Genomic DNA, 27251 nt, shown 5'->3' on the forward strand with positions numbered 1-27251 from the left:
AAGTACTTTTACAGTACAATGTTGTGCAGGATATTGCGCAAGAGAGGTATTAAAAGAAATTTTAAGGTTTGGATATTGTGCAGAAGAGTTATTTGAGGTTGAATCAAGCAGTGCAACATAATTGTGGTACATTTATAGTAACCATCATTTTTCTTATTGAGTCCATATAAGATGGAGTTTAGATTAAGTGTTCGGTACATTAGATAAAGAGTTTTTACAGGTGGTTTGTCATGCCCACTTACCTGTATGTAGCACAATTTGAAATGCACAATGTTTCCAAGAGACATGGAGTGATTAAGAAAGTGTACATAGGGGGCTGAAAAAAATGCTGATCTTAGAAGAAAATTTCAGACAACACTTAGAAGCTTTTGCACCTGAATTCTTATTATCTTCTTTTGTGTTCAACGGAAGAAACTCAAAAATGTTTTGATCAAGTGAAGGGAGAGTAAATGATGACAGAATTATCTTTATTTTATTTATTTTTTTTTGCATGAACTATCCCTTTAGAAAACGGATCATATCTTGATCTCCACTCCATGTTTCTATATATAAGTTCTAATATTTACCTTCACACTCTCATTTAGTCTTGAAGCCTGTTTTGAGATCAGAGAGGACGCGAACCCTCAGTCACGCAAACGCCACCTCACACGCTTCCAGGAGAATCCACAGGCCAACTGGGGACCAAAAGCACGTGCCAAAGCTGGGTGCGTCACTCTCTCTGCTGCTTTCTTCTTCAAATCAGTCACATGATCCTAAAAGTTTAAACAATCTCTCTGTTTTTAGTGGAGGAATCGCCTCAGAGCTCGAGGACAAGAGAAAACAGTTTCAGGGTAAAAGGAAGAAACCGATCACGCATTCCTCTCAACTCAAGAGTTTCCCTTGTAAGAAGTTTCGCAAGGTACGTTCACCTGAAATCAGTAAATGAAAGGGATTTTAAACATTTTTACTATGACATTAAAGGGTTAGTTGAAAACACCAAAGTTGAAAATTCTGTTATTAATTAATAGCCAACAATTCCCTGAGAACTTCATTCATCTTCTGAACACAAATGAAGATATTTTGGATGAAATCTGAGAGCTCTGTCATCCTCTATACACAGTAACAGTCATTAAACGGGGTTCCCACTCTTTCATGGACATCAAATTCAAGAGCTTTTTAAACCACTAATAATGTTAAACCTTTGTAATTCACAGCCCCAGCATATATAGTCTTTCCTGTTCTTAACATTTAATTCACACTTATGATTTTAGTTTTTGACCCTTCTTAAGCATAAAACATATTTAATAAAACATGGCAAGTGAACATTCTTCTTTATCTGCAAAGCAACGCTGAAGTCAGATATTCTGCTTTGAAAATGTGTTATCCGTGCCGGAACGCTGTCTTTGGTTCTTTTAACCTGCCCACTGCCAGCTTATATTTCAGCAACCCCAGTTGGAAAACTGCATATTTCATTAATTCATTCAGAAAGGCTCTGAAAGTGTGTGTCCATGCCCGAAGCAGACTCCTAAATAAGACACAGATTCAGTTTCATATGGATTATTAATAGCAAATAATATCAATTTTATGAACTTATACATTGTAACTGCGTATCCTAACAACACGCAACGTGACAAGATTTGCAGTGATAAGCAATTGGCTGTTGGCACAAGACAAAACACGACAGATATTTAAATACAGCCATTCAGAATCACAGAATATGCTCTCACTCACAAAATGATAAGGCTTATAATCTAATTAATACACAATAAACCTCTTCAACATTATTTACCTGGCAGACTGCACTTGCGTTTGTTTTGATCTAGGAATGCAATACCTAGTTTAAACACTGTGTGTCAAACTTACATACCGTACCTTTTAAAACAATATAGTGGAGGAACTATGAGGTCAATTTGTATGCAAAAACCCGGAAGCGAGTTAGCATGTTAGCAGTTCCAGTTCCCTCGTCCCAGAGTCGATGGGTTTTTTCAATGGGATTTCAGTTAAATCGCTTAAGGGTCGTCTAACACAAACTCAAGATACTTTTACGTTTTATTCTACGACATAAAACACATCAGTTTCAGCACACTCTTGATTTTTTAAATCGGTTATGCTTCTTTAAAAAGACGGTCGCTATCAAGTTGCTAAATGAGACAACAGGCGATGTCAGAGACATTATACATCATTGAGCTGAACTAGTCTGGAGAGCAGCTCGCTTGTGTTAGGCATTTGAATTTGTCGGTTATTTAAGTATTTTTATAAATAGTATTTTATAGTTTGTAGTGTTTTTCTAATTGGGATTTCATATTGTGTGTAGATAATGCCTTCACTTGTCAAGACCGATTCATATGCTGATCATTTATTTTAATTAAACAATATTATGGGGATACTTCTTACCAGTGCAGCCTGTCTCTTTCCTGCTCTCAGTAATGCAAACCTTTGAATAAATGTGTAAAAATGCATACTAACTGTCATTTTAATGTGATCAGTAGATTTTATAACTGCGATATTTACACTCCTCCTTAATATATGACTGTATGGGCTGCTTTTCGCTGTACTTTATGACAAAAAAAAAAAAAGAATATTGAATGTTGTTTTGCGTCCATGACGGGACTTGCAGGCATATAGACTTGTCCCTCACGCCTCATTTCTGTCGTTTATTACTAAAGTAAGCAGGCTGTATGCACACAAGCGAAACACTTATTTAAATATTTCTTACTATGCATACCATGTAGGCACATTTATACATACAGTAATAAAACTTTTAAATCGACCGTGAGGCAACAAAAATGTATTTCTTACGTTAAAAAAATCCAAAAGGCACGTAGGTCTATGTGTATTGGCATATTTTTTTGTTTAAAATATATAGCCTGGGTTATAATATAATAAACCGAGAGAGTAAATCTTTGTCATGGACCATATTTCTAAAAATAAGCTTAAAGTTGTCTGTAGCAGCGTAGTTCTGACGTCACAAGTGAGCGCCGCGAAGGCACTGTAGTCCGTTTATAGCCGTTATATATAAACGGTCTACGTATATGTTGTGAACTGAGGTGGGCCGGTGTGAGGCTTGAAACTCCAGGGCTGAAAAGGAGTGCCACTCCGGCCCGGAGTCATACGAAGCTCCAAGAACAATTTTGTGCACCACAAACTGTATGAATGACTTTGTTCGCCTTTATCTTCTGTCTCATTTTAGGTCAGGGTGCGTTTACTATGTGCAGTATATGGCATATGATATGCCACAGCCATATCACCCTGCAGCCCAAGACTGGTTACTCACTGAAGCTAAGCAGGGCTGAGCCTGATCAGTACCTGGATGGGAGACCACTAGGGAACACTAGGTTGCTGTTGGAAGTGGTGTTAGTGAGGTCAACAGGGGGCGCTCAACCTGTGGTCTGTGTGAGTCCTAATGCCCCAGTAAAAGTGAAGGGGACACTACACTGTCAGTGGGCGCCGTCTTTCAGATGAGACGTTAAACCGAGGTCCTGACTCTCTGTGGTCATTAAAAATCCCATGGCACTTCTCGTGAAAGAGTAGGGGTGTAACCCCGGTGTCCTGGCCAACGTCCCTCTATCGGCCCTTACGATCATGGCCTCCCAATCATCCCCATCCACCGAATTGGCTCTATCACTGTCTTTCCACTTCACCAATAGCTGGTGTGTGGTGAGCGCACTGGTGCTGTTGTCCTGTGGCTGCCGTCACATCATCCAAGTGGATGCTGCACACTGGTGGTGGTGTGGAGAGTCTCCCTCATGATTGTTAAGCGCTTTGGGTGTATGGCCATACACAAATGTGCTATATAAATACACATTACATTACATTACAGTATAGTGTATTACCATTAGAGTCAGCATTATTGTCACTATTGACTGTAGTAAATGGACACTCTGACCTGATGTGAAAGACATCGACAAAAACAGTAGTGTGTACAGTTTTTGGCACTTAAGTGTTTTTGGAGCTTTAAGCTTAGTAGTTTGAAATATAATGCTAAAGTATAAAGATTGAAAATTATTATAATTTAGTAGCCCCTTTCACACAGTGATATTGGTAAACGACTTCCAGAATGACTTCACTGGTAAATCCTTAAAAAAGTGCTGTTCACACAAGCACGGGCGTTCCAGAATTTTTCCAGAATAGACAATTCACACATCCATTCCAAAATACCAGTAAATTCTGACATCATAATGCAGAAATTACCTCTAAACGGCAGCGCTTGGATTCGTCAACACAGAAGGGGTCCGGCGTTTGTTTTGTGAAGAAGGGGTCCGGTGATTTCACTATTATTTAAAGCGTTATCATTTATGCAGCTGCTTTGTGAGACATCCAGATGGCAGTAACGCAAACCGAAGCTAAATGTTTACAAACATGATTACATTACAAATGCTGTGGATAATTAAGTATTGTGAAAACATATGGAAGAACACTTTGGCATGTCAAGATGTTCATAATATGTGTGTGTGCTGCCGCTCACCGGCTCCTTCAATTGCACACGCATCAAGCAACTGAAGCAGTGAAGGTAAACAAACAGCGCTTTATTATAAGCATTTCATCGATAATTATTTACACAGTTGGCACTAAGAATGAACACAGAAACGTTTTCTGACTAACACCTAGCAGCTAAATGTGTCTGGAAAAATTTTCAAGGGCTTTCATTTTCATAAACAGCACGGATGTGAATGCGTCTGAGTATTCTGATTGGAGCAGACGTTTGACGTCAGTGTGTTCTAGACGTGAACGCGCTCTCTCCAGCAATCTTCCTTCTGTGTTCACACAGAGCAGCATTCCAGAAAATTACTAGTAAATGTTACCACTTTTCTTACTGGAAAATTGCCGGAGTAAATTTACCAGTGTTTTCAAAAAGGGCCTGTTCACACATACAGACCTTGCCGGAAAATTTCTGGTAATTTTCTGTAAAGGTCTAGATGTGTGAAAAGGTCTAGTGTTTCAGACTGCACTCCAATCTTTAAAAAGTGTTTATATATATATATATATATATATATATATATAAGAGATTTTGTTTTGGATGATTTTGTTTTGGATGAAGATGAATAAAAACTGCTCATATAGGAAAAAAACAGCAATTCACAGCAACTAATAAAGTTAATATTATCCTTTCTTTTCAGGGAGCGTGCACATTAGGAGACAAATGCTGCTATTCACATGATCTTGAAAAGGAAGCTGAGGAAAAGATGGATTAATTGGTTTTCTCACTCTTGGATGTTCATCACGCAGCTGTGAAATGTGTCCCGCGTTCACTGGTTAATGAGCGATACTTTATGAGATGTAAATGAAATTTCTCGTAGCAATTTCAAATCTGTTGACAAGATCAGATTTTCGTTAATTGGAGTTGTGCAGAATTAGAATTTTGACAAGCCCAGGATGCCTATATGGGACACTCTATTCTGTGTGTTTATTCTGTTTTACTTTGTGTTTTATTTTCGCCTGGCAAATAAATACGAAAATGAACGTTTTTAGTAATGTACAGGACACATTTATTTATTCCACAGTTTATTCTTTAAGTGACATTTTCATTCATACGAAAGGCACAGTAGAAAAATACCATGAAAAATATTGCACAAATCAATCTCAGGAGATCAGTGGTGAACAATTAATAGCTACGAAAGTTCTTGTAGATCTTTTTTTTTTTTTTTATGAACATGACATTGATGTGTGAAATATTTCCAAATTTGAAATAAAAAAAAAAAAATACTTGGTAATTTTTGGTCCACTGAATCAGTTCATTGTATTATGCAAAAAAAAAAAAAATCTACACATCATTTTTTTTCAAATCAGTGCCACGGGTTTTGATACTGCAATGCTGCATTTTGATTGGTTCTTACAGAAGCCGAACTCGTAACAAGAAGGTGCGGATTTCCATTGGTTTTAGTGTCACTTCCCATGATGAAGGATCTCTGGCAGTGGGCGGAAGGGCATCTTTTTCTGAAAGACAAATAAATCAAACACATTAATTCTTTACAAATTATATTTGAGTTCTAATTACAGCGATTACAAATAAGAGAACTTAGCTACCAGTGTTCCAGTGCAGGCGGATCATGTCCTCTTTCCACTGGTTTGCTCCTAAACTCATCTCAGACGCTCCCAGCACCTGCAGAGTAGAAAACAGCTTCTGCAAACACAAGAGCAAGATTACATGATCAGTTTTAGCTTGAAAATCAGCCATTCAAGATTGAGTACATGTGCTAACATGTACACTTCTCTGCCTCGAGTGCTTCACTGCTTTCTATGAAACTATAATTATTCATAAATATTAGAATGTTAAGGACTGAATTTTTATTAAAACTTAAGTCATGCCATATTCTTTGGATTACAACAAGATTCCACAAACATTTTTTTTTTTTTATTAACAGCATAAATAATTTTTTTAAATATATTATTTCTTTAAAAAGTGAGATCACTATACTTTGTGGTTTATTATATTGACATTAAATGATAGGTAATGCTGCAGTTTGATGGTTTTAAATGGTTGAGAAATGGACAGAAAATAGGACATCTTTCTCCTTTGCTCTCATTTTCTGTAAGCCTCAGTTAGTAATATGTAGAACTTTTAAAGTACTGGATTAATTTATCAAGATTTTGTTCTGCGAAATTAAGTAATAAAATTAACTAAAATAACTTTTTACATATTAAGAAAAACGCTTGTTTCTTGTAAAAGAAATCACTGACTGAATTGGAAACTTGTTAATGCAAGACATTTGTAACTTTAACACAATTAGTGAAGTGATTCAGAACTGCAAGAAAGTCTAAAAAATTTGAAGACTTGACGGGAAAAAAAAGGTTAAAGACGTGAGAACTTGCAACTTGCAAGTCATATAAACTGTGAGAAATAAAACTTGAAAGCCCCTAAACTATATAAAGCCTAAAATTTGGATTTAAAAAAAAAAACAAGCTTAAAAATAAATAGTACAGTCTGAATCCTATAAAATAAAAGGTGCGTTCAACTTCATGCTGTGCAGACCGTAAAGTGGTGCATGCCAGTTAGAAATTTTGTCCAGCTTGACACTGCTGATGTCTCACATGTGGCATCAAAGTACCGCGACAGTGCTCTGAGATCAGACGATTGATTCAGCCGGTGCAAGAAGCATGGTAAAGCCTATATCAGATATGAATACACATGTGAAGAGAGTCTACAGGAGCTGCGATTACTACACTGATATTACACCATTGGCTGGATTCATGACAACAACCACATGTGTTTCAGGTTTATTATTGGACAAATTCCATCTCACAAATTTCCAAACACAATTAACTTTTCATACCATCTCTAGTTTGTATACATCTTGTATATATGCTTTTTAAAAGATTACAAATATTTTACTGCAGTATCATCTTTTGTAAATAACTGGTTTATAAAGGCTAGATTGTAGCTCACTTATTTTGGAAATGTCCTTTTGTTCAATCTTGTTGGATTAAATGTTTTTTTAAATGCTTTCATTATCCAAAATAATCTTAATCATAGTTTAAGACTTAATCAAAACACCTTGTTTAGGGTTTTACACTAATATATATTGAAAAGTTTTAGATTTATAAATGTAAACTCCTTTTTGGCATATTTAAACAAGAAGTATTAGACTAAAGCATGATGATGATGATAAACTCCTATTTGTGCTCATTGCTTTGTATTTAGTAGACCTATTAGTGGATATTTATTTCCTTTTATTGTATATATTACCCTCTCAATTAGTCTTATTTCTCTCATGAATTTGTTATATAGGCTACTTACATTTAATTCCTGATTCCCTTTTTCTTTAATGAACTATAGTTTGTAGAGACTGTATTCTGTTTTATTTGTACTGTAAATCTTTTGTTGTTAAAAATAAATAAACAATAAATGATGATGATGCCATGACATGTGATCGGTCATTATGACTGCCCTACTTTGAGTACCGAAGTGTCTGGCTTAACAGCTCTGTTTTTAACTCCACCCCCACCTGCGCTCGGCTAATCTTGCTGGTCACCGGCTGCAGCCGTGCTTCAAGTCGAACGCACCACTTAAAATTGAAACAAATTCAAAAATATATAGCTTTATATCTAACAATTGAGTGTTTTATCCTCATTTTAAGACATTTTTTCAAGTGTCTGGAAACTTTTTTTTTAATCATACCAACTCTCTCAAAAACTAATCACCACAGTTAACAGTGTAAACATAAATTAAACCATGTGTGTTTTCATGTGTCACCTGTAGGTTGACAGTAACAGGCTGCGAGTGTGTTTTGCTCTCTTTAGCCTGGTACTGATGCTCCAGCCTGACCAAAACTGAATCCTGATCCCACTGTGACACTGTCAGCAGATGAACAGCAGGGGGCAGAGCAGCCTGAAGCCCAGAGAACTATGAGGAAACAAAAAAAACAACAACAGTCATTCATGATCATTAAGCAGCAGTTAATTTCCTCCACTGATTATCCACAAACCTCCAGTTTAGTGCCAGGGGAAGGAGCACCGTCCTGGAAGGAGAGCAGGGGTTGGAGCACCATGGACTGTGCGAGTGGTCTGTGGAGGTCAGCGGCTGCTTCTGGAGGACTGAGGGTCAGCAGGAGACGACCACGAGCCACTAAACCATGAGCAAACTCTCCCGGCTCAGACAGAGGCTCTCCAACACCACGGAAATCATCATACAGAAGTCTCCTGTGCAGCTGAGGGAGAAAACAATCAGATGTTAGCAGTTGAAGACCACTTCGGTGTTCGATTTGTTGTCGGTTTGCACACTTCTTGGCAGAAAGGTTTAATGATCTGGACAAAGAGGGGGAGTTCTACTCATACATAAACATACATGATAAACATGCATAAATATACATATGATACATACATACATACATACATACATACATACATAACTAGTTATGTGTAATAACAATGGAATGATAAGCAGAAAGTTAAGCTGCCATCACCAAAAAAATCCTTTTATATAAAGTATTAAATATAATTTAGGAGTTCAGTACTACTGAAATGTATTTAATACTTTATAAAACATACTTTTTTGGGGCTGGCAGCTCAAAGACGCCTCTCATATGGAGAAAGAAGTCATATGAATTGCTCAGGTGTGAAATTTTTACAGACTTCAACAGATTGTAAAAATCATGATGCATCTGTTGGTTTCGTCTTCAAAATCGGCTCTTTATTTTCTATTCTCTATTGCATTCAAGTCAGGTGATTGGCTGGACCATTCCACAGCCTGATTTTCTTTTTCTGAAAGCATTTGGTTCATCTTCATCATCCTGATAATGTAGATGTTGGACTGAAGCAGCTTATATTCATTTATAATGGCGAAGAGCGGAGAGTTGCTAAATAACTACTGAGGGATTTAAGCATCTGTCTGGGCTTTCATTGCCTTTCTACACCTCCCTTTCTTCATGTGTTCAATACTTTTTTTTCTGTGTAACTTCATTTTATTACACTTAACTTCATTTGTAAACTAATTAGATTTGTTTTCTTTGCTATAATAAATTTCTCTTGTTACCAACATTCGAGGAAAGTTTCAAGTCAACAGCACCTTTAGAAATAGGTTTTCTGAGAAAAATGATGATGTGTACAATACTTACTTTACCCTGCTGTACGTACATACATGCAGGCATACATACATACAAAAGACCACTTGAATTCTGTTTCTTTGTATTTATTACATACAAGTTTGAGAATATTTGTTTTGTTCAATAAAAGGTCATTTGCTTTTCTGAACTTTTCAGAATATAGTCTTGTCTAAAAAATAAATAAAAACAAAAATAGCTTTAAGCACATGCCACCTTTTTTTTTTTAGATAAATGGAAATTTTATCGATATAGCCCCCCTGTGTATTTTTTCCCACAATTTCTGTTTAAAAGAGAGAAGATTTTTTAACATCTCAACATAAGTTTAAATGATTTATTTCTAAAAACTGATTTATTTTTATTTTTATACTTTGCCATGATTACAGTAAATAATATTTGACTAGATATTTTTCAAGACACTTCTATACAGCTTAAAGTGACATTTAAAGGCTTAACTAGGTTAATTAGGTTAACTAGGCAGGTTAGGGTAATTAGGTAAGTTATTGTGTAACGATGGTTTATTCTGTAGACTATCCAAAAATATATAAAAGAGCTAATAATTTTGACCTTTAAATGTTAAATTTTTTTAAAGATTGCTTTTATTTTAGTCGAAATAAAACAAATAAGACTTTCTCCAGAAGAAAAAATATTATCAGACATAATGTGAAAATTTTTTGAATCTGGGAATTTGGGAAATATTTATAAAGAAAAAAATTTCAAAGGGGGGGCTAATAATTCTGGCTTCAACTGTAAAATTGTTTAATTTTATTTTCTTCAAACTGTTCAATTTGATAAAAAAAAAAATCACTAAAATAAAAATAAAAAATGGATGGTAAAAAAGGATAGTATGTAAATTAAAAAATATCTAATGGACACCTATCTAATGTAAGGAAAAATATATACTGTAAGGCAGACAAAAAAAATAATAAAACTAAATCAAACATATTTACCTATTTTTTCCTTATACAACATTGTATTTTTTGTTTTGCACTGAGAGCACTTTCATATTGCACTGAATTGAGAGAGAGGTTGACAGAGATTTGAAAAAATGATTTTATTTTACCATGATTTCCAGTGAGCCGTTATAAATGCTGCTGGCGCCTTGAGAACGATCAGTCACCACTGTCAGCTGACGCTTGTCATCCTAAACACACACACATACACACTAAATTGTATTAGATATCTTGACATTTACAGCTCAAAAATATTTATGAAAATCTGAGAAAGCAGAAGGTTAAAGGCATTATTGAAGAACTCGCCTTGATGTAAGCACGAGAGTTGATTGGATAGTAGTTTCCAGCAATTGGCTCGGTCTGCTTCAAATCCCATGTGGGCCGATAATCTTTCCTTTAATGACAGGACAACCCCAAAGATGACATTTGTACATTTACACCTCATATATAGACTACTGTTAGAGTTCAGGGTCCGTAAGCTTTATATGCTCAACCTGGATAGATTTTTAAAATACAAAATACAGTAATATTGTCAAATTTCATTATTATTAATAATAACTATTTTCTATTTTAAATGTTCTTTTAAATATTATGTATTTCTGTGATGGCTTTTTTTAGTCTTTAGTATCCCAGTAATCATCTATTATTAGCACATGATTTTTTAAATTATTTTTATGATGAACAGAAAGTGAAACAATTTGTGTATTATAAAAGTTTTTTTCCTACAATATTAGATCAATATAATGAAGCTTGTTAATAAGTGTTAATTTCTTGTAAACGTTTTACTGACTACATACTTGTGAACAGTAGTGAATAGATGAATAGAACAAAGAAAAGTCATTTCTATTGTTAGAAGATTAATACATAAATAATCTTTTCAATAGAGATGTTCTAGTGTTAAAAGACCAGTGATGTTTAAACAGATTTATGCGCATGCATACATACATACATACATACATACATACATACATACATACATACATACATACATACATACATACATACATACATACATACATACATACATACATACATACATAAGACAATAGCTAAAGGTCAAGAGAAAGTCAAGAGCAAGTTGATATTATTATTATTATTATTGAATAAAACAGCATGGAAAGTGGAAAAACAGTAAATAAATGTTTTTTTTCTTCTTAATTTCAGTCCTACTATGTAAATCTCCTCACCGTCGCTCCAGAACTTCTCTGCCATTGGAATCAGTGTAAAAATAGCCAGAAGACTGGATGTCTGTGTCCAAACGAGTAATCACTTCTTTCCCTAAACCATCTCTGGAAAAGAGGAAGACATCAGAGTTATGAAGCTTTATATTTTATAGTCATAAACCAGCCCTTGCATGCGTGCGTGCGTGCGTGTGTGTGTGTGTGTGGACTTACTCAACAGGCACGGGTCCTACAGTCCACTCCAGCTCCAGTTCCCTGCGGTCCTCATACAAACGCACCACCTGAGAGACCCACGGGCTGAACCGCTGCGTCACCTCCTGAACACTGTTGTATAGTGAGACCGCCTGGATTTCTGCAGTCTTGCTGATGATGAAGGGGTCTGAAGAGTTTGGTCTGAAGATATAAGCGCCAGATGGCTGATGGCTCTCCTTGTTATTCCCAGCACTTGCATTGTACCTATAGTACCAAAAAGCAAGAAAAAAAATTCAGTATACATGTAGTTTATAACTTAATTAATCATTTACTCCTGTGATTTTAAAGTAGAATTTTCAGCTTCATTATCCAGTCTTGAGTGACCTGATCCTTCAGAAATCACTGTAATAATAATAGTAATAATAATAATAATTATTATTATTATTATTATTATTATTATTGTTGTTTTATTCATGGTAATAGTAATAAAAGCAGTAATGATTGTAGTAATAATTTCATTTGAAACTACATACTATAAGAAAGCAGTTATTTAAAGTTGCAATGAATATTTAACTATTTAACATTTGTTTGTACAAAATTTGTTTACATTTAATAAATGATTTCTCGATGAACAGAAAAGAAAACATGAAAAAAAAAGACTGACCCCAAAGTTGACCAGTAGTGTACAATTCTACATGTCTGATACTGAACCATGAAACCAGTCACTGCATGTTTGTAGGATTAGCCAAAAATACATTGTATTATGTAGTGAAAAAAATATATGGATATTTTTATACCAAAAATCATTTAATTAAATAAAGTTATTTTAATACAAGTTATTATATTCATTTATGTTACTTTTCTTTCACAAATATATCAAAACTTCATCTGTGCTTAGTAATATGCATTGCTGAGTACTTAATTTGACTTTAAAGGTGATTTTCTCAACAAAAATGTATTATTATTATTATTATTATTATTATTTACTATAATTACTTTTTAATTTTTTATCAGATTTCAGATTTGGTTATGACTGGTTTATGATTTATGACTGGTTTGGTGGTCTGGCAGGGTCAAATATTATTCATATTTATAAATATTAACTCAACTCAGTGAAATTAAATGTGGAGAGTTCAACTGCTAACAGTAAAATAAACCACAAAAAGCTAAATATTTCTTTAAAGCTTTACACTAAAATTGCCATTTTGTCAAATAGGTATGAAAACATAATTATGTCTAGCCTTTTATTAATGCTCTTATTTTTAATTACAAATATTTATAAATGTATACAAATTTGTGTATTACATTAAAATAATCTTTCTGCTTTTTAAAAAGACATCTATAATTATTGTACATCTAGTATCAAACATAAGATGGTAAATATGGTATCCTAATTATACATACGGTTTATTTGTAAAATTCTTACAACCACATCAAGCCATTTTAATAATAAATAATAAAATTTTAAGCATTTTAAGGTTTTTTTTTATTCTATCAAACATAACAAGAACTTGTGGGGGAAAAAAAGTGCTTATTTTTCTTAATTTTGAAAACACTTACAATTTGTTCTTGTTTGCTTTTTAGCATATTAATGATTATGACAAATAAATTGATGCCTAATAGAAGCTAAAAAGCAATTACAATATTTGTATATGCAATAAACACAGCACAGTATTAATGCTAGGCAGATTCACATGCAAAATTTCCAATACCGAGTCAATACCATACTTGCAAACAATTGCACTTATACAGGTTAATTCAGAGAACAGTATAGTATTAACATGGTAGATATACTAAAATCATACTAAAACAACAAAAGGTAATACACACAAACTAAATCAGCCTAAACTAAACTGACCAAAAGAAGTTTTGCGTGAGTCGAATAGTTTGTTGAGTCTCCAGGTTTGTCAGGCTGCTCAAAAGACCAGTGGTGCTGTCAAACGTCACCTTCAAGAACTAAAATATACACACAGAGGAAAAGATTCATCATTTATGGCAATTGAAAAATGAAATAAACCACAATAGCGAGTTCTTGTTTTATTCAATTTTGAATCCACATAATGTTTGATTATTTGGTTGTTAAAAAAATAATTAATTAATTTAAAAAAATAAAAAAATTAAATAATAAATTCATAACTAAATTAAAAAAATTTAATAAATTAAATTTAAAAATATATTTTTAAAATATATTTAAATATTAATATAAATATAAAAACATTATACCAAAAAATGTATAATTACTACAAATATATTACAAATAAATTACAATAAACACACAAGTAAATTATAACACAAAATAATTAGATATAAAATATCTGAAATATCTGAATTGTGAAAAAATAAAATAAAAATACCAAGTGTCATACCTGTACAAATGTTTTCCACATTGAAAAACAAACTGCTTATTGAACTCCAAATCAGCATGTTAATGTTTTCTGAAAGCTCATATGCCATTGAGTAATAGAAGCTTTAAACTCAGCTTTGCATCATCACAGGAATAAATCTCACAATCTCAAAAGCAGACTAAACTGATGATTTTACATGTATATTCGTGCATTTCCTTCTTTTACCTTGTTTTGAATGGAGGACGGGACTGCATTTTTAGATCTAGATACTGGAGGCTGATCCTGAACCATGGAGATGATGTACGTACTGTAACCAAGAGGAGGAGCTTCAACCTGGAACACCAGCTCACTTTTAGCAAAACCTCTGTTCTGCCTCACTTCCTTTCTGGACTTAGACAGTGGAATGACCTGACAGACAGCAACAGAAACTGACATGAGGAAATGTTTTAGATTTTATATCAGAAATGAAACATACACTGTACACACAGACTATAAAAAATAGTTCAGGGTTTATACATATTACTACTACTAAAATTCCATGACGTTTGCAAGACTTCCAAGTACATTTTTATGACCTAATGTTTCATTTAATGTCGAAATAATGGTAAATAATTAGTCTAAATGGTAAATAATATGTGCATGTTCAAATTTAGTACAGCATGTTGTAAAATGCACAACAATCTATTTAGTTTACAATTATTTATTCAGTCATTCATTTTCCTTCGGCTTAGTCCCTAATTTATCAGGGGTTGCCACAGCGGAATGAACCGCCAACTATTCCGGCATACATATTACGCAAAGGATGCCCTTTAAGCTGCAACCCAGAACTGTGAAACACCCATACACTCTCACATTAACACTCATTCACTCATTCACTACAGTCAATTTAGTTTAACCAATTCACCTAGACTAGAGCACATGTGTTTGGACTGTGGTGAAAACCAGAGTACGCAGAGGAAACCCACATGAATATGGGGAGAACAAGAGAACAGAAGTACAGACAACTAACCTATATTCAAGCATACAAATATTTAAGCAAATTTACATGACTTTTCCAAAACTTTGAGAGGGTTTTTCCTGTTTTTCCAAAACTTATCTAGACTTGAAAAATGTCATGTCAAAACTACATGACTTTTCCAGGTTTTCCATGACTGAACGAACACCGATTAACAAATTAAACTTATTTTAGTAATTAAACACATGCTGTAAAGTTACTATTTCGTGAGTGAGTGCATATTCTGTGCTTCTGAATGGCTATCTTTGAATTTCTGTCATGTTTCGTCTGGTGAAATCAGCCAAATTGCTTATCATTGCAAATCTCGTCACACAGCGTGTTGTTAGGACATTGGGTTACAATGTAACCTGCTCACCTAATGTTTACATTTATAATATTTATACTGTTTGCCAATTAATAACATCATGTGGAACTCTGAATCTGCGTCTCATTTCAGAGTCTGCTACTATCCACTGGAGATCGCATTTCAGTCACGGACGCATATTTTGAGAGCCTTCCTGACTAAATGAATGAAATATGCGGTTTTCCACCAAGGCAATTCAGGGTGCTGAAATATATTTGGCGTAACTGGCTATGGATGGGTTAAATGAACCAAAGCAAAGACAGACATTTCAGGACATAACTCATATTTTTAAAGCGGATTTTTAACTTTTAACATTGTTTTTGAGATAAACAAATATGTTCACTTGGCATGTTTTTTAAATATCTGCAAACATATTAAGGTATTTTTATACTTGAGAAGAGAAAACGTACATACAGCACCTTTAATAATCAATTAACTGGTCAAACCTACTTCTGATCAACACTCAAATAAAAATTTGTTTTGTGAAAATATATTGAAGGCGGCAGATTTATTTTTTGTAATAATGTTGTTAAACTATTTATGTTTGATCAATGGGTCTAAATAAAAGCTCAAATTAAATCAGTTCACCATATAAAAGTGACCAGGTCTCTTCTGTAAATCTTGATTAAACTGCCTGATTCAAATGGAGAAATATTTAATTGAAATATATATTTATTCATATTTCGAAAATGAATGAAAGTCTTGTGGGTAAGTAAACAATGGGACAAATAACCCTTTGGGGTGAACTACTTATTTAAACTTTATTAAACACAGTTACAAACCTCACTGTCCACTGCTTTCCCATTTGCATCAGTAACATTGTACACTGAACCATTTACGGGCAAACGAACAGGCCACCTTACAGTCCGGCCCAGAGGATTGTACACATTCATAGAGAACTGAGAGAGAAAAAGAAAAAGATTGACCATTATTCAATAGTAAATCTGCTTTTCATTTCTACAAATTCATTCACTGTGATCAGCGTGTTGTACCTTATGGCTGCTTTCTGTGAGGGGACACACACTGATGTTGAGATTTTCACAGAACACACGTGGAGCTTCAGAACCACTGAGAACAGCCAGAGAATTACTAACCAGCACCTGCAACAAGAAAGAAAAAGTCATTCAATTTCTAAAAAAAGGTATTCAGCACTATTTTGTGTAAAAAATATGAATAATAATAATCAATTTTCTTTAGATACAATAAAAAAATGATAAAATAATACTTCTAGTGGTGCTTTTACATTATTTATACATATATATGCAAAAAACAATCTTAAAAGGGGTTTAAACAGTTGTGAGACAGCAGTGTGTGAATATGGCCAGCCTCTAATGGTAGAAATTAACTAATTATAATTATTCGTGTCATCAGAAGAGGAAGGTCCTGCATATTAGTGATGATCTCTCCCTCATTAGCATAGACAGCCCTGAGTGAGAAGCAGCCATCAACTAATAGAGTGTTGGTGAGGTAACACATACTCATTTATAGATCCACTCTCTTTTTAAAAGCGCAATATCATTTGATTTTAAAGGGATAGTCACCAAAAAGGCACAGTTTGGATCAAAGCCTAAAAGGGGCAGTTTCAAAGAGTCATAAAAAAATATTTGTGTAGTTTTTTTTAGCTGAAAATTGACATACACCCTTGGGACATCAAAGGCTTATTTCACATCTTGTAAAAACAGGCATAATAGAAACCCCTTGAATAATTAATTTATTTTATCACTTTAAATCAACAATACTATATGCCTGATGATGGTGAGGAGAGTGCTGGATTGCTTGTTTGTTTGCTTTTTACACACTTTCACATGGTATTTACAGTAATTATACTAAAAATGAAATCTGATATTTTGAAAAATTTAGAAGACAGATAAAAAAATATCCACATGTAAAATTCACACGTATATATAAAAACCAAAACGGTATTTCTGTGTCATTGCACAAGCGTTTTGATTGTTTTATTTCATCCATTTCTTTCTTATTTAAAACATTAGACAGCAGACCTCACAATGCGCCCAGCCTGTAGCGAGTCTCCTGGCATAGTCATTTGCCACATGCTGTTTCTCTGTCCCGGACACTGCATCATGATGTTGGGCAACACCCATCGCCCGCCCTGAGCCAAAGGAGAAGATGATGTCAAACAGCATAAAAGCCAACAGAAGATATTTATTTTACAGCAGACGTAGACTTACTCATAGTATCACTGTCCCCTTCACCAAAAGGTCCTGATGTAGATGTGGGCCCTCCAAGCACCTCCAGCTGGTTGCATGTCTAGAATACAAACACCACGTACAAGTATTACAAAAAGCACTCTAGATGTGTGTGGTACTAAAAATGTAGTTATGGGCATCACCTGTAGACGGCTGTTGCTAAGTCTCTCATATAACTTCAGCGCTGGTCGGCTAGTAAAGTAGCCAGTCCAGAAATCATGAGCATCATCAGCATATGGGAAAAAATCATCCGTCTTCATAGGCCTAAGACGATCAACCAAGAGGAAGAGATGTCAGAGAAAACATTTGAGAGATATATAATATACAAGAATCAAGTGATTCTTTAACAATGGTGAAAAGAGTACTGAAAAATCATACTCAGGTAAAAGTACCATAGCTTAGCCAAAAATGTAGTGCAAGTAGAGTAAATGTAGAGTATCTGTTTTAAATATTACTCAAAGCATGGGTAAAAACTAGCCCTTTCAAAAGTACTCGAAAGTGGTGAGTATTAGTATGTGTGTGAAAACGTAACATTCTGTAGTGCATTTAGTGATTGTTTAAGGCCATTTGACTATTTTCAGTCACCATACAGTCTCGACATCTTTCATTTTCTCACCAGTGACATGCAGTCTAAACAGTCTCAGGGTGATTGCGTGTAAAGATTTTAGACATCTTGGACACATTCCAAACATCTCTTAAAATTGTTTAGTATGATGCAAACTAATTTAATTGGACAGGAATCACAGGGCTGTTTTTTCTACTTTAGCCAATTCCCATACACAAGAAAAAATGAAGTAGTGACTGCAGGTTGAAGAAAAATACTGGAGTAAATGTACCGATACAGGAAGAAAAATGTACTCAAGGGAATGTAAACGTAAACAGTTTTAAAACTACTTAGTAAATTACAATTCCTGTAGAAAAAAATACTTACGACTATTTGTAATTTGTTACTTCACACCACTGTTCTTTAGCATGCCTTATTTAACTATATTAGCACACTAACCAGGTGAAGTTGGCCAGGTTGAGTTCCTGCAGGTAGCAGGACGGTGTCGAATACAGCACATTCAGCTTGCTCCCTTTGGCTTGCAGTGCATTTACATACTTGATCAGCTTATCCATATTTTTATACCACAGATTGGCATTTTCATACTGGAAGTCTGAACCCATGGTCATGATGATGTGGTTTGTCTTATAATAGTCAGCCTGAGAAGAGAAATCAATTGATCACCACGTTATATACACAATATGAATGAGTAAACGATGTAGTGCAGCAATACTGTTTAATTCGTATACCTGCTTATGGGAAGCGTTCAAAAACTTTTGCACGATCTCATCCACATTGTAGTCTTCTAGATCTGGGTCGTCTCTAATGGGGGCATCATCACATGACTGATCCCAGCAGAAGCCCTCAGGAGGGTTATAGCCATTGGGGAGAACCCCTTTAAAGATTAAAAGACAATGTGTCAATTACTCTGAGTATTGTTTAAGATGTATTATAATACTGATGCATACCTACATTATTTATATATAAAAGCAACGGAAAATTTATTAGACCACTTGAAAGTTTTTAGTTTCTCTGGATTTATCAGTTATGGGTTAAATCAATCATTCATTTGTTTTTTAGTTTAGTCCCTTATTTATCAAGGGTCGCCACAGCGGAATGAACCGCCAACTTATCCAAAATATGTTTTACAGTGGATGCCCTTCTAGCTGCAACCCATCTCTGGGAAACATCCACACAGATTAGTTTATACTCATACAATATGGACAATTTAGTCTACCCAATTCCCCTGTACCGCATGTCTTTGGACTGTGGGGGAAACCGGAACACCAGGAGGAAACCCACACGAATGCGAGGAGAACATGCAAACTCCACATAGAAACTCCAACTGACCCAGCAGAGGTTCAAACCAGCAACTTTCTTGCTGTGAGGCGACAGCACTACCTACTGCACCACCGCGTCACTCTTTTGGGTGAATTGAGTGGGCTAAATTGTCCGCAGTGTATGACTGTGAATGGGTGTGTATGGATGTTTCCCAGTAATGGGTTGCAGCTGGAAGGGCATCCGCTGCGCAAGGCATGTGCTGGATAAGTTGGTGGTGTATTCCGCTGTGGCGACCCAAGATTGATAAAAGGAATAAGCCGAAAAGAAAATGAATAAATGGTTATTTATTTTACTCAAAATTTACACTGTAAAAAATGAAAAGACAAGCACCCATAACAACAAATGCTTTTAAGTCACTTTAACTTATTTTATTAAGTTAATAAGGTTTTAGCTAATGTTTCTAAATTATACAAGGTTTATAAAACTTAAAAAATATAACAAAGTTATATAACAGCGCTGTAGTGTGTGGTCGCCTCATCGCTCATGCACCAGCCCCCATTTATGAACTCAAGATGACCTATGAAGAAAGAAGTAATCGCATAGAGGTAAATATTTATTTAAATAAATATAACAAAGTTATATTTTTAGTCTGTTTAATTGATGTAAGTTGAGATGAATAGAAAGTTTAATTTAATTAAGCTGCAAGACTTTTACAGTGTAAATCCAGAAAAGCTGGGCATTTATGTGCTCTCTTAAATTTTCCACAGCTGTAAAACATATGTTATAAATGTAGCAACAATATTGTAAAACATTACATAATCCTTCAGAAATCCTTACAATGTGCATGTATGAAATGTAAAATGATAGAAGTGTTACTACATCATCAAAAAAACTGAAATTAGATTACGCATTAGCTCAAGAAAATGCAGGTTTGCATAAAAGTACCTGTGAAGAGATCGGCAATAGGTGGAGTCAGGCTCTCACTGGCCCTCCAGAGCATTTCCATCTCTTTGGTCTTCATCCTGCGGTCCTTGTCCTGGTAGTCCAAGCGGCCAAAGAAGAAGCCGTCATAGCCCATCTATAAACAAATCAGAGCAGAGCCATCAGCAACTTTAGATATTAAAATACAATTCATGATGCCAGATAACATGCCATGGCTACCTGAGCAAAGATGGAGGCGTGTTCTCTGGCGTGTCCGAAGGGGTCAATGTGCCAAGCCACCCGGGGACGTCCACACTCGCCGAAAGTGTCATTGAGGAATCGCAGCCCCAGAGTCATCTGATCAATGACAGCGCTGTAGTGTGTGGTCGCCTCATCGCTCATGCACCAGCCACCATTTATGAACTCAAGACGACCTATAAAGAAAGAAGGAATCTCACAGAAGTAAATATTTATTTTAATGTGTTTAGAGGGATTAAGTATTAACAATAGCAATCATATATTAATACAGTTGAAGTCAGAATAATTAGCCCTTCGGTAAATTTTTCCCCAATTTCTGTTTAACAAAGACTTTTTTTTTTCTCAGCACTAGGGTTGTCACAATACTATTAATTTATGTTACAATACTATACCAGCTGAAGTATCATGATACCAAATAGTATTGCAAGACTGTTATTCATAAGTCAAATCTATGAAATTATCAGAAATATAAAATTTTATAAATTTAATACATTTTAATACATTTTTTATGTTATAATAGGCCTCCTTAAATTTAATTCACAGTTTCCTTATAACTGAAAAAAGTAGATTTGCACGTCACTTCACCTAAAATGTATTAGTTATTTGATGTTTATTTTGTAGATAAATTGACCAACAACAACAACAACGAAAAAGATAAAGATACAAATTATACCAAACAAATTTTGTTTTAGAAAAGGAGTATTTGTCCAGCAAAGTTAGGCTTTATAAAGTGTTTAAAAATTGTTTAAATGCTTGCTGTTGGTCTTTTAGGCTTTTTGCCTATTGTTTTTGTTTTTGTTTGTTTTTAGTGTACAGTAACAATCCAAAGTAATTCAAAATTTCAAATTGTGAGTCGCTCTTTTTAAGTGGTTGTTGTAGCAGCTAAATCATATTGACAGGAGCAGAAATGAACTGATTCAGATTCAAACTGAAGCTTCCAAAAATGTGCAATAGGCTACTATAAAAAGTGTGGATTCTTCAGTTTTGCAAACTTAAAGGGCTTTATAGACTACTAAAATAAAATGATCTATTGTTACACGAATGTTTGAGCGTTTTAGTGACTTTTCCACATGCAACATTATGTAATGTAGGTAGACCGTTAACGACAATACCACTGTTTATACCACCGTGCAACCCTATTCAGCACATTTCTAAATATAATAGTTTTAATAACTAATTTCTAATAACTGACTCTTTTATTTTTTCTATGATGACAGTAAATAATATTTGACTAGATATTTTTCAGTATACTAGTATTTAGCTTAAAGTGACATTTTAAGGCTTAACAAGGTTAATTAGGATATCTAGGCAAGTTAGGGCAATTAAGCAAGTCAGTGTATAACGATGGATTCTCCAGGACCGAGATTGGTGACCCCTGCTTTATATCATTCAAGACATCTGAAAATGTGGGAAGTATTGTACTGTATAATTGTTTTTGCTTTAACATGACTACACTCAATATACTGTATTTTCTATATGTTCTGCAAAACAAAACCCCTCCTCACCCTCATTGACCAGCTGGGTCACAATGCGGCGTGTGTTCTGGTTCTGCTGTCTCCACCAGCGGTAAAAGAAGGCCGTCTCAACATAGATAAAGCGTCGAGCTGGATCCTTCTGTAGCTGATCGATCACTGAGTCCAGAATATACTGAACACCTGCATGCTGGATGTTATTTCGGTCTGAGGAAAAAAAAAAAAAAACTCAATGACTGGAATCAAAAACTGGAGCTTGTGGTTTATTTATATGCATGCACAAGCCTAACACAACTTTCAATATTGTTTTGTATGGTGTCAGGTTAAACATTAAGTTTTACCATTACAAAGCATTGCCAATATCATATGACAAGCAGCATGTAACGCTTATGGTCAGTCACGCAAACAATGTGATCTACAGTCATATAAATGCAAGTAATAAACAGTAAACATGTCCAACTCAAAAACAAACAGAACTTCACCTCCGTAAAAGTACTGATCCACAGTCTTGAGCCAGCCGACATCATCATGTGTGTGTGGAACCAGATGGACGTTCAGCATGGATGGCTTTGTGGCTGGACATGACTGCATAAACACAACCAGATCAATATCAGTAGAGAGATTACCACAACAGTAATTTACCTAATATTCTTGCTTCCTCATTCTGCAATCATTTCCTCTTTACTTTAATGAGAACTAAACAGCATATTTAATATGATAATATGATGAATATATATATGAATATATTTCAGAATTAGCATGCATTTAAGAACTTGCTGTTTTAGGTTTGTTGACAATTCAGTCAAGAGCAACAACCAATCAAAAGAAGATTAGTGAATGAAATACATCGTTCCTTTTATATAAAGTATTGTTCATAGTACACTATAATGAATAACTAATATGGCATTTATAATTTATTTTATATTTACAACATTCTTTTTAAACGTAACGTTATCTATATCCTTCAGCTGTTTTCACATTTAGCCTAGTCTTTATGGGTTACCTTTGAAGACTACAATGACGATTCACCTTGTAAACCAACACTCACCTTATAACCGCAGATGGAGTTTCGACCCGTGGGCAAAGAAAACACAAGCGAAAAACAAAACAAGAGCAGAAGACTGATGTGAAGCCATGGTTCCGAAGCCATGATGAAAATGAAACTGCCCTCACATGACAGCCTGAATTTGTGCTTATATCACGTGATTTCTCCAGCCACATTTTCACAACAATCAAAATAAAAGTCCTTAAATAGAAGACTTTTGTGTCGCCGCAACGGAATAAACTGCCTTAAAAATATAATGAATACATAAATAAAATAAAATGTAATCTAATAAAACATTAGAACGATTATATAATCAGAAACTGTTATATAACATATTTATGCTGTGAGGGAGCAAATTATATAAAACAAATAAGACTTTCGCCAGAAAAAAAAATATTATCAGACATATTAAAATTTTTATTAAATAAAAAATATTTTATTTTATATTACATTTAAATATTTTTAGAAAGAAAAAAGTTCAAAGGGGGGCTAATAATTCAGACTTCAACTGTGTATATACAGTTGAAGTTAGAATTATTAGCCCCCCTTTGATTTTTTTTTTCTTTTTAATATTTCCCAAATGATGTTTGACAGAGCAAGGACATTTTCACAGTAAGTCTGATAACTTTTTTTCTGTTGGTTGTTCTTTTAATAGTCTGTATTTATATGGCCAATTTAACACATTTAACAATTTAAACAATTTACATTTAGTCTGTTTACCAAACAAATAAAAATAAATAAATTCCCACCTGATGTTTTAGATTTTATTTTTTTTATTACATTTTAATGAATGTTGTAAATGTCCCTGTGGGTTGTTGCAACCGTCCCCCTGCTCTAGGTCAGTTGCAACGTTTGACTTTGTCTGTTCAGGTTTAAATTCTGCATAAATTATCATATGTACACATATCATAGCAATGTGGGTGCGCATCCAATAGATGTGAGTTTACTACATTAAAACTTTGGGTTTCCGCAAAAAAAAAAAAAAACTGTCTCTGAGAAACTGACGGAAATGCACAACAGTGTCTGCAATGTCCCCTAATATTAATCACAATAAAAATTTTGCAAGATGAACCATGAAGAATCCTTATTTGTTTCCCTTAAAAACATTTTAGTGTAAAATTATTTAAAGAGCCATTTTTTATATCATGCAAAGAACAATTTCATAATATTAAGATTTTTTTTGTGCAAAGAGATCTTAGATTGTGTGCTCTTAGGCATTAATAATAAAAAACCTTTACTTTTAGAACTGTGATTAATCAGACCCATAGCCCGCCAGGTGAAAGGGGTGGTTCTTTTTCTCTCAAAAAGTGGACTTTTTTTGCAGTTATACGCCTCAGTTTCTAGTTAACTATGAGACTTAAATACAGCATTTTAGTGATATGTATATATATATATATATATATATATATATATATATATATATATATTTTTTTTTTTTTTTTTTTTTTTTTCCCCTGCTGGATTAGCTAGTCAGATGTCATGATAACCACACTTTTTGATGTGCTTAAAATATTTCCTAAAAAATTGCAATCAAAAAACAAGACAATTTTTTAAAAAATACAAATTTATTACATCATATATCATTAGGAAAAAATACCAATTTGTTAAAGTTTTAAAGTTAAAAAAAAATTAGAGTACGATCATTAGACAAAAAACAAACTGGCCAGCAAATTAAATTAAAACACAATTAAAACATAAAAATAAGAAGAGTATAGTGATAAGAATAAAACAAATAAAATGAATTCTTCAGATTTTTTTTTTGTCTCTGTGGTAAAAAAAAAAAGTACATTTGAAAATACATGGATATTTTATTGCTCATTTTTATTTCAGAAATAAGGTCCAAGATTTACAATAAATTTACCTGTAAAATGTTTTCTCTGTTTAAAAAAACAGTACAGTAGTGAAAGAAGACTTCTCTTACATCAGATTGTAGTCCCACCGAAGCAACAGCCGAGAGAGGACTCCGTTTGCCTTTTATGATGGCATAGCAGTCAAAACAGGACAAATGAGCTCATGTATGGGACAAATTCTAGACAATTATTCATTAAGGGTGGGTCTTCCGAGCCCCCCAGGCTAACGGCCTGAAAAGTTAGAACATGTTTTATGCTTATAGTAAACATGTTTTTAATAGAATTGTGCATTTAAATGTGCACCGACAGGTGTTTCAACGAAGGAAGTGAGCAAACAGCCGCAAAAACAAATTACATAAAATCATTTAAAGGACAAATGCTGGACCTCCTCGACCTTTTGGTCGTGTTAGTTGGTTAGTAGCATTAGGTTATGTGACCGCTAGTAGATAGCGTTCTTGCATAATCAGAAGCTTACCACCGTTAGGAGTTTGTCAGTCAGAGCAGGGTGTCCTAGCCGGGCTCACTTTCTGTTCTAATGTCCCGCATCTGTCTTTAATTATATTCATCTGTCTCCATATTCTAATGCATCCCAGAATATTACACAGCACCAAAAATGTAAAAATATATGATCAATATATTTAATATGTTTTTTTGTCTACAGCCGACCGCAACTCGCCGTGACGGAAAACTCCGACCCCGTGTACTCCAATAAGGTGTGCTCTCGCATTGTTAACATTTGCATATGCATTCCTATAAAGCTCATCGGTTCTCTCACAGTCTTGTCAGTTCGCCCGGTGTTGTTGTTTGTACTTGACCAAGGTGAGTTCAATACCTGACGGTACGAGTGTGGAGCCACGCCAATCTCACGAAGGCCGCTTCGTGAGGCTTCACTCGGGCCCGTCTGTGCTGTAGTTCCTTGCGGTTTGCATACATAAAGGCAATATCGGCAAGAATATTACGTGTTTGTTGCTCGAAATGTGCCGCCGAGCAACATTCCAGTGACCAGTGGCACGGGCTGGTGCCCGGTTAGCAAGTGCACTCCCTGGGGCGAGGCGGCTTGTGAACCCTAGGCAGGGATCATACAAGCCCTAAGGACCCTCAGGGAAACACGGGAGGAAGGTAGTGGGACCCCGCTGCGAGGGTTATGGTGGGTGGGAGCAGCGAGGCCCACTCATCGTCTATTTTAAACTATAGATTTAAACTTTAGTTTACTATAGTTTAAAATAGAAACCAAGGTAACTGTAATGTTTAAACTCTATGTCTGGCTGTTGTAATGTTTTGCTTTGTTTTTCAGCTGAGTTGTTGAGCAAAGAAGGACTATTGAAGGACAACTGTCAAAGACAACCGCGGGTTATATTCATGAGCGCGCGCATTATGTTTCCGGGCTGTTTTCTGAAAGTTTATCTTGTTTAGATAAGTTTGCAGGTCAAACAAAATAAACTATACTCTTTCTAAACACCTGCCTCGTGTTTTATTTGTCCTCTACAGCAATACACTGTCTGTCATATAAGTCTGTTGAATGCATTTGTATGCAGCATGGTTTAACAATAAAGTAGTCTAACAAATTATTAGCAATTAATAACAAATTTGTCTTGTGAAAATGACCAGTGGGTGGTGAAGAAAAAAAGTTAATGTCAAGTTATACATATGTATAAAAGAAGTTGAACAAGTTGTCATAATATTTAGCCATAATGCATTTTTCTATACATTTCCATTAGACCTTTTTTCTAAATCTATAATTGGTAAATTGCTCCCTGGTCAATCTGGACTTAATGAAGGTGAGGTGCATCTGAAAGGAGATTGTCCTACCGTATATTCACATTTTTACTTTTTTTTTTACTTTGTCCTATGTAGTGCTGTCTTTTCCTTTCTGTATCACAATGACATGATCTGGCAACAAATTACAGTATAAACTGCAAATAAATAAATAAATGAGCCACAGTTTACATCAGAACATCCCTCCACAGTACACTGTTATACTGACAACATGACTAGGCCCACACAGAATCTACGTGCGCAGAATTCTAGATTCTTAGCCCATCATTAATTCTGTTTATTTACTTGAGTAAATGTGTAAATCTATATTCAATTTTTTAATTATTTACAGTGATATTATTGAGTAATATGAA

The 27251-nt window shown here is 34.6% G+C and overlaps 2 protein-coding genes across 4 annotated transcripts in view; one reads left to right on the forward strand and one right to left on the reverse strand.

Moving 5' to 3' along the window:
* trmt1 (tRNA methyltransferase 1) overlaps positions 1 to 5443 on the forward strand; it is a 22165-nt gene extending 16722 nt beyond the window's left edge. For both annotated transcript variants that reach the window (XM_680794.9, XM_009306155.4), the window contains exons 14-16: positions 585 to 704; positions 784 to 898; positions 5097 to 5443. In XM_680794.9, the coding sequence (XP_685886.4) occupies positions 585 to 704; positions 784 to 898; positions 5097 to 5171 (310 nt within the window). In that variant the 3' untranslated portion in view covers positions 5172 to 5443. The remainder of the gene's footprint in view (positions 1 to 584; positions 705 to 783; positions 899 to 5096) is intronic.
* Positions 5442 to 23398, reverse strand: man2b1 (mannosidase, alpha, class 2B, member 1). 2 transcript variants are annotated; one of them, XM_005169363.6, is made up of 22 exons: positions 23276 to 23398; positions 22710 to 22812; positions 22261 to 22434; positions 20738 to 20931; positions 20522 to 20654; positions 19045 to 19190; positions 18755 to 18954; positions 17895 to 18015; positions 17734 to 17812; positions 17545 to 17654; positions 16537 to 16644; positions 16327 to 16443; positions 14412 to 14594; positions 13700 to 13797; positions 11863 to 12105; positions 11656 to 11757; positions 10775 to 10862; positions 10579 to 10659; positions 8403 to 8624; positions 8171 to 8320; positions 6004 to 6100; positions 5442 to 5913 (listed from the first exon to the last, which is right to left on the reverse strand). In XM_005169363.6, the coding sequence occupies exons 1-22, from the start codon at positions 23375 to 23377 to the stop codon at positions 5810 to 5812; spliced, it is 2955 nt and encodes a 984-aa protein (XP_005169420.1). In that variant the 5' UTR covers positions 23378 to 23398; the 3' UTR covers positions 5442 to 5809.
* Between the last annotated feature and the right edge of the window lie 3853 nt (positions 23399 to 27251).

This window comes from Danio rerio, chromosome 11 (genome assembly GCF_049306965.1).
Source record: "Danio rerio strain Tuebingen ecotype United States chromosome 11, GRCz12tu, whole genome shotgun sequence".
Taxonomy (NCBI): Eukaryota; Metazoa; Chordata; class Actinopteri; order Cypriniformes; family Danionidae; genus Danio; species Danio rerio.

Excerpts from the sequence above, each read along its gene's own strand:
- man2b1 (XM_005169363.6), bottom strand. The coding sequence starts at position 23,377 with ATGGCTTCGGAACCATGGCTTCACATCAGTCTTCTGCTCTTGTTTTGT. Across the intron at positions 20,655-20,737 it reads ACGCCTCCATCTTTGCTCAG|ATGGGCTATGACGGCTTCTT; the intron begins GTAGCCATGGCA and ends ATTTGTTTATAG. Across the intron at positions 13,798-14,411 it reads CGTCCTCCATTCAAAACAAG|TTCTTGAAGGTGACGTTTGA; the intron begins GTAAAAGAAGGA and ends TGTATATTTTAG.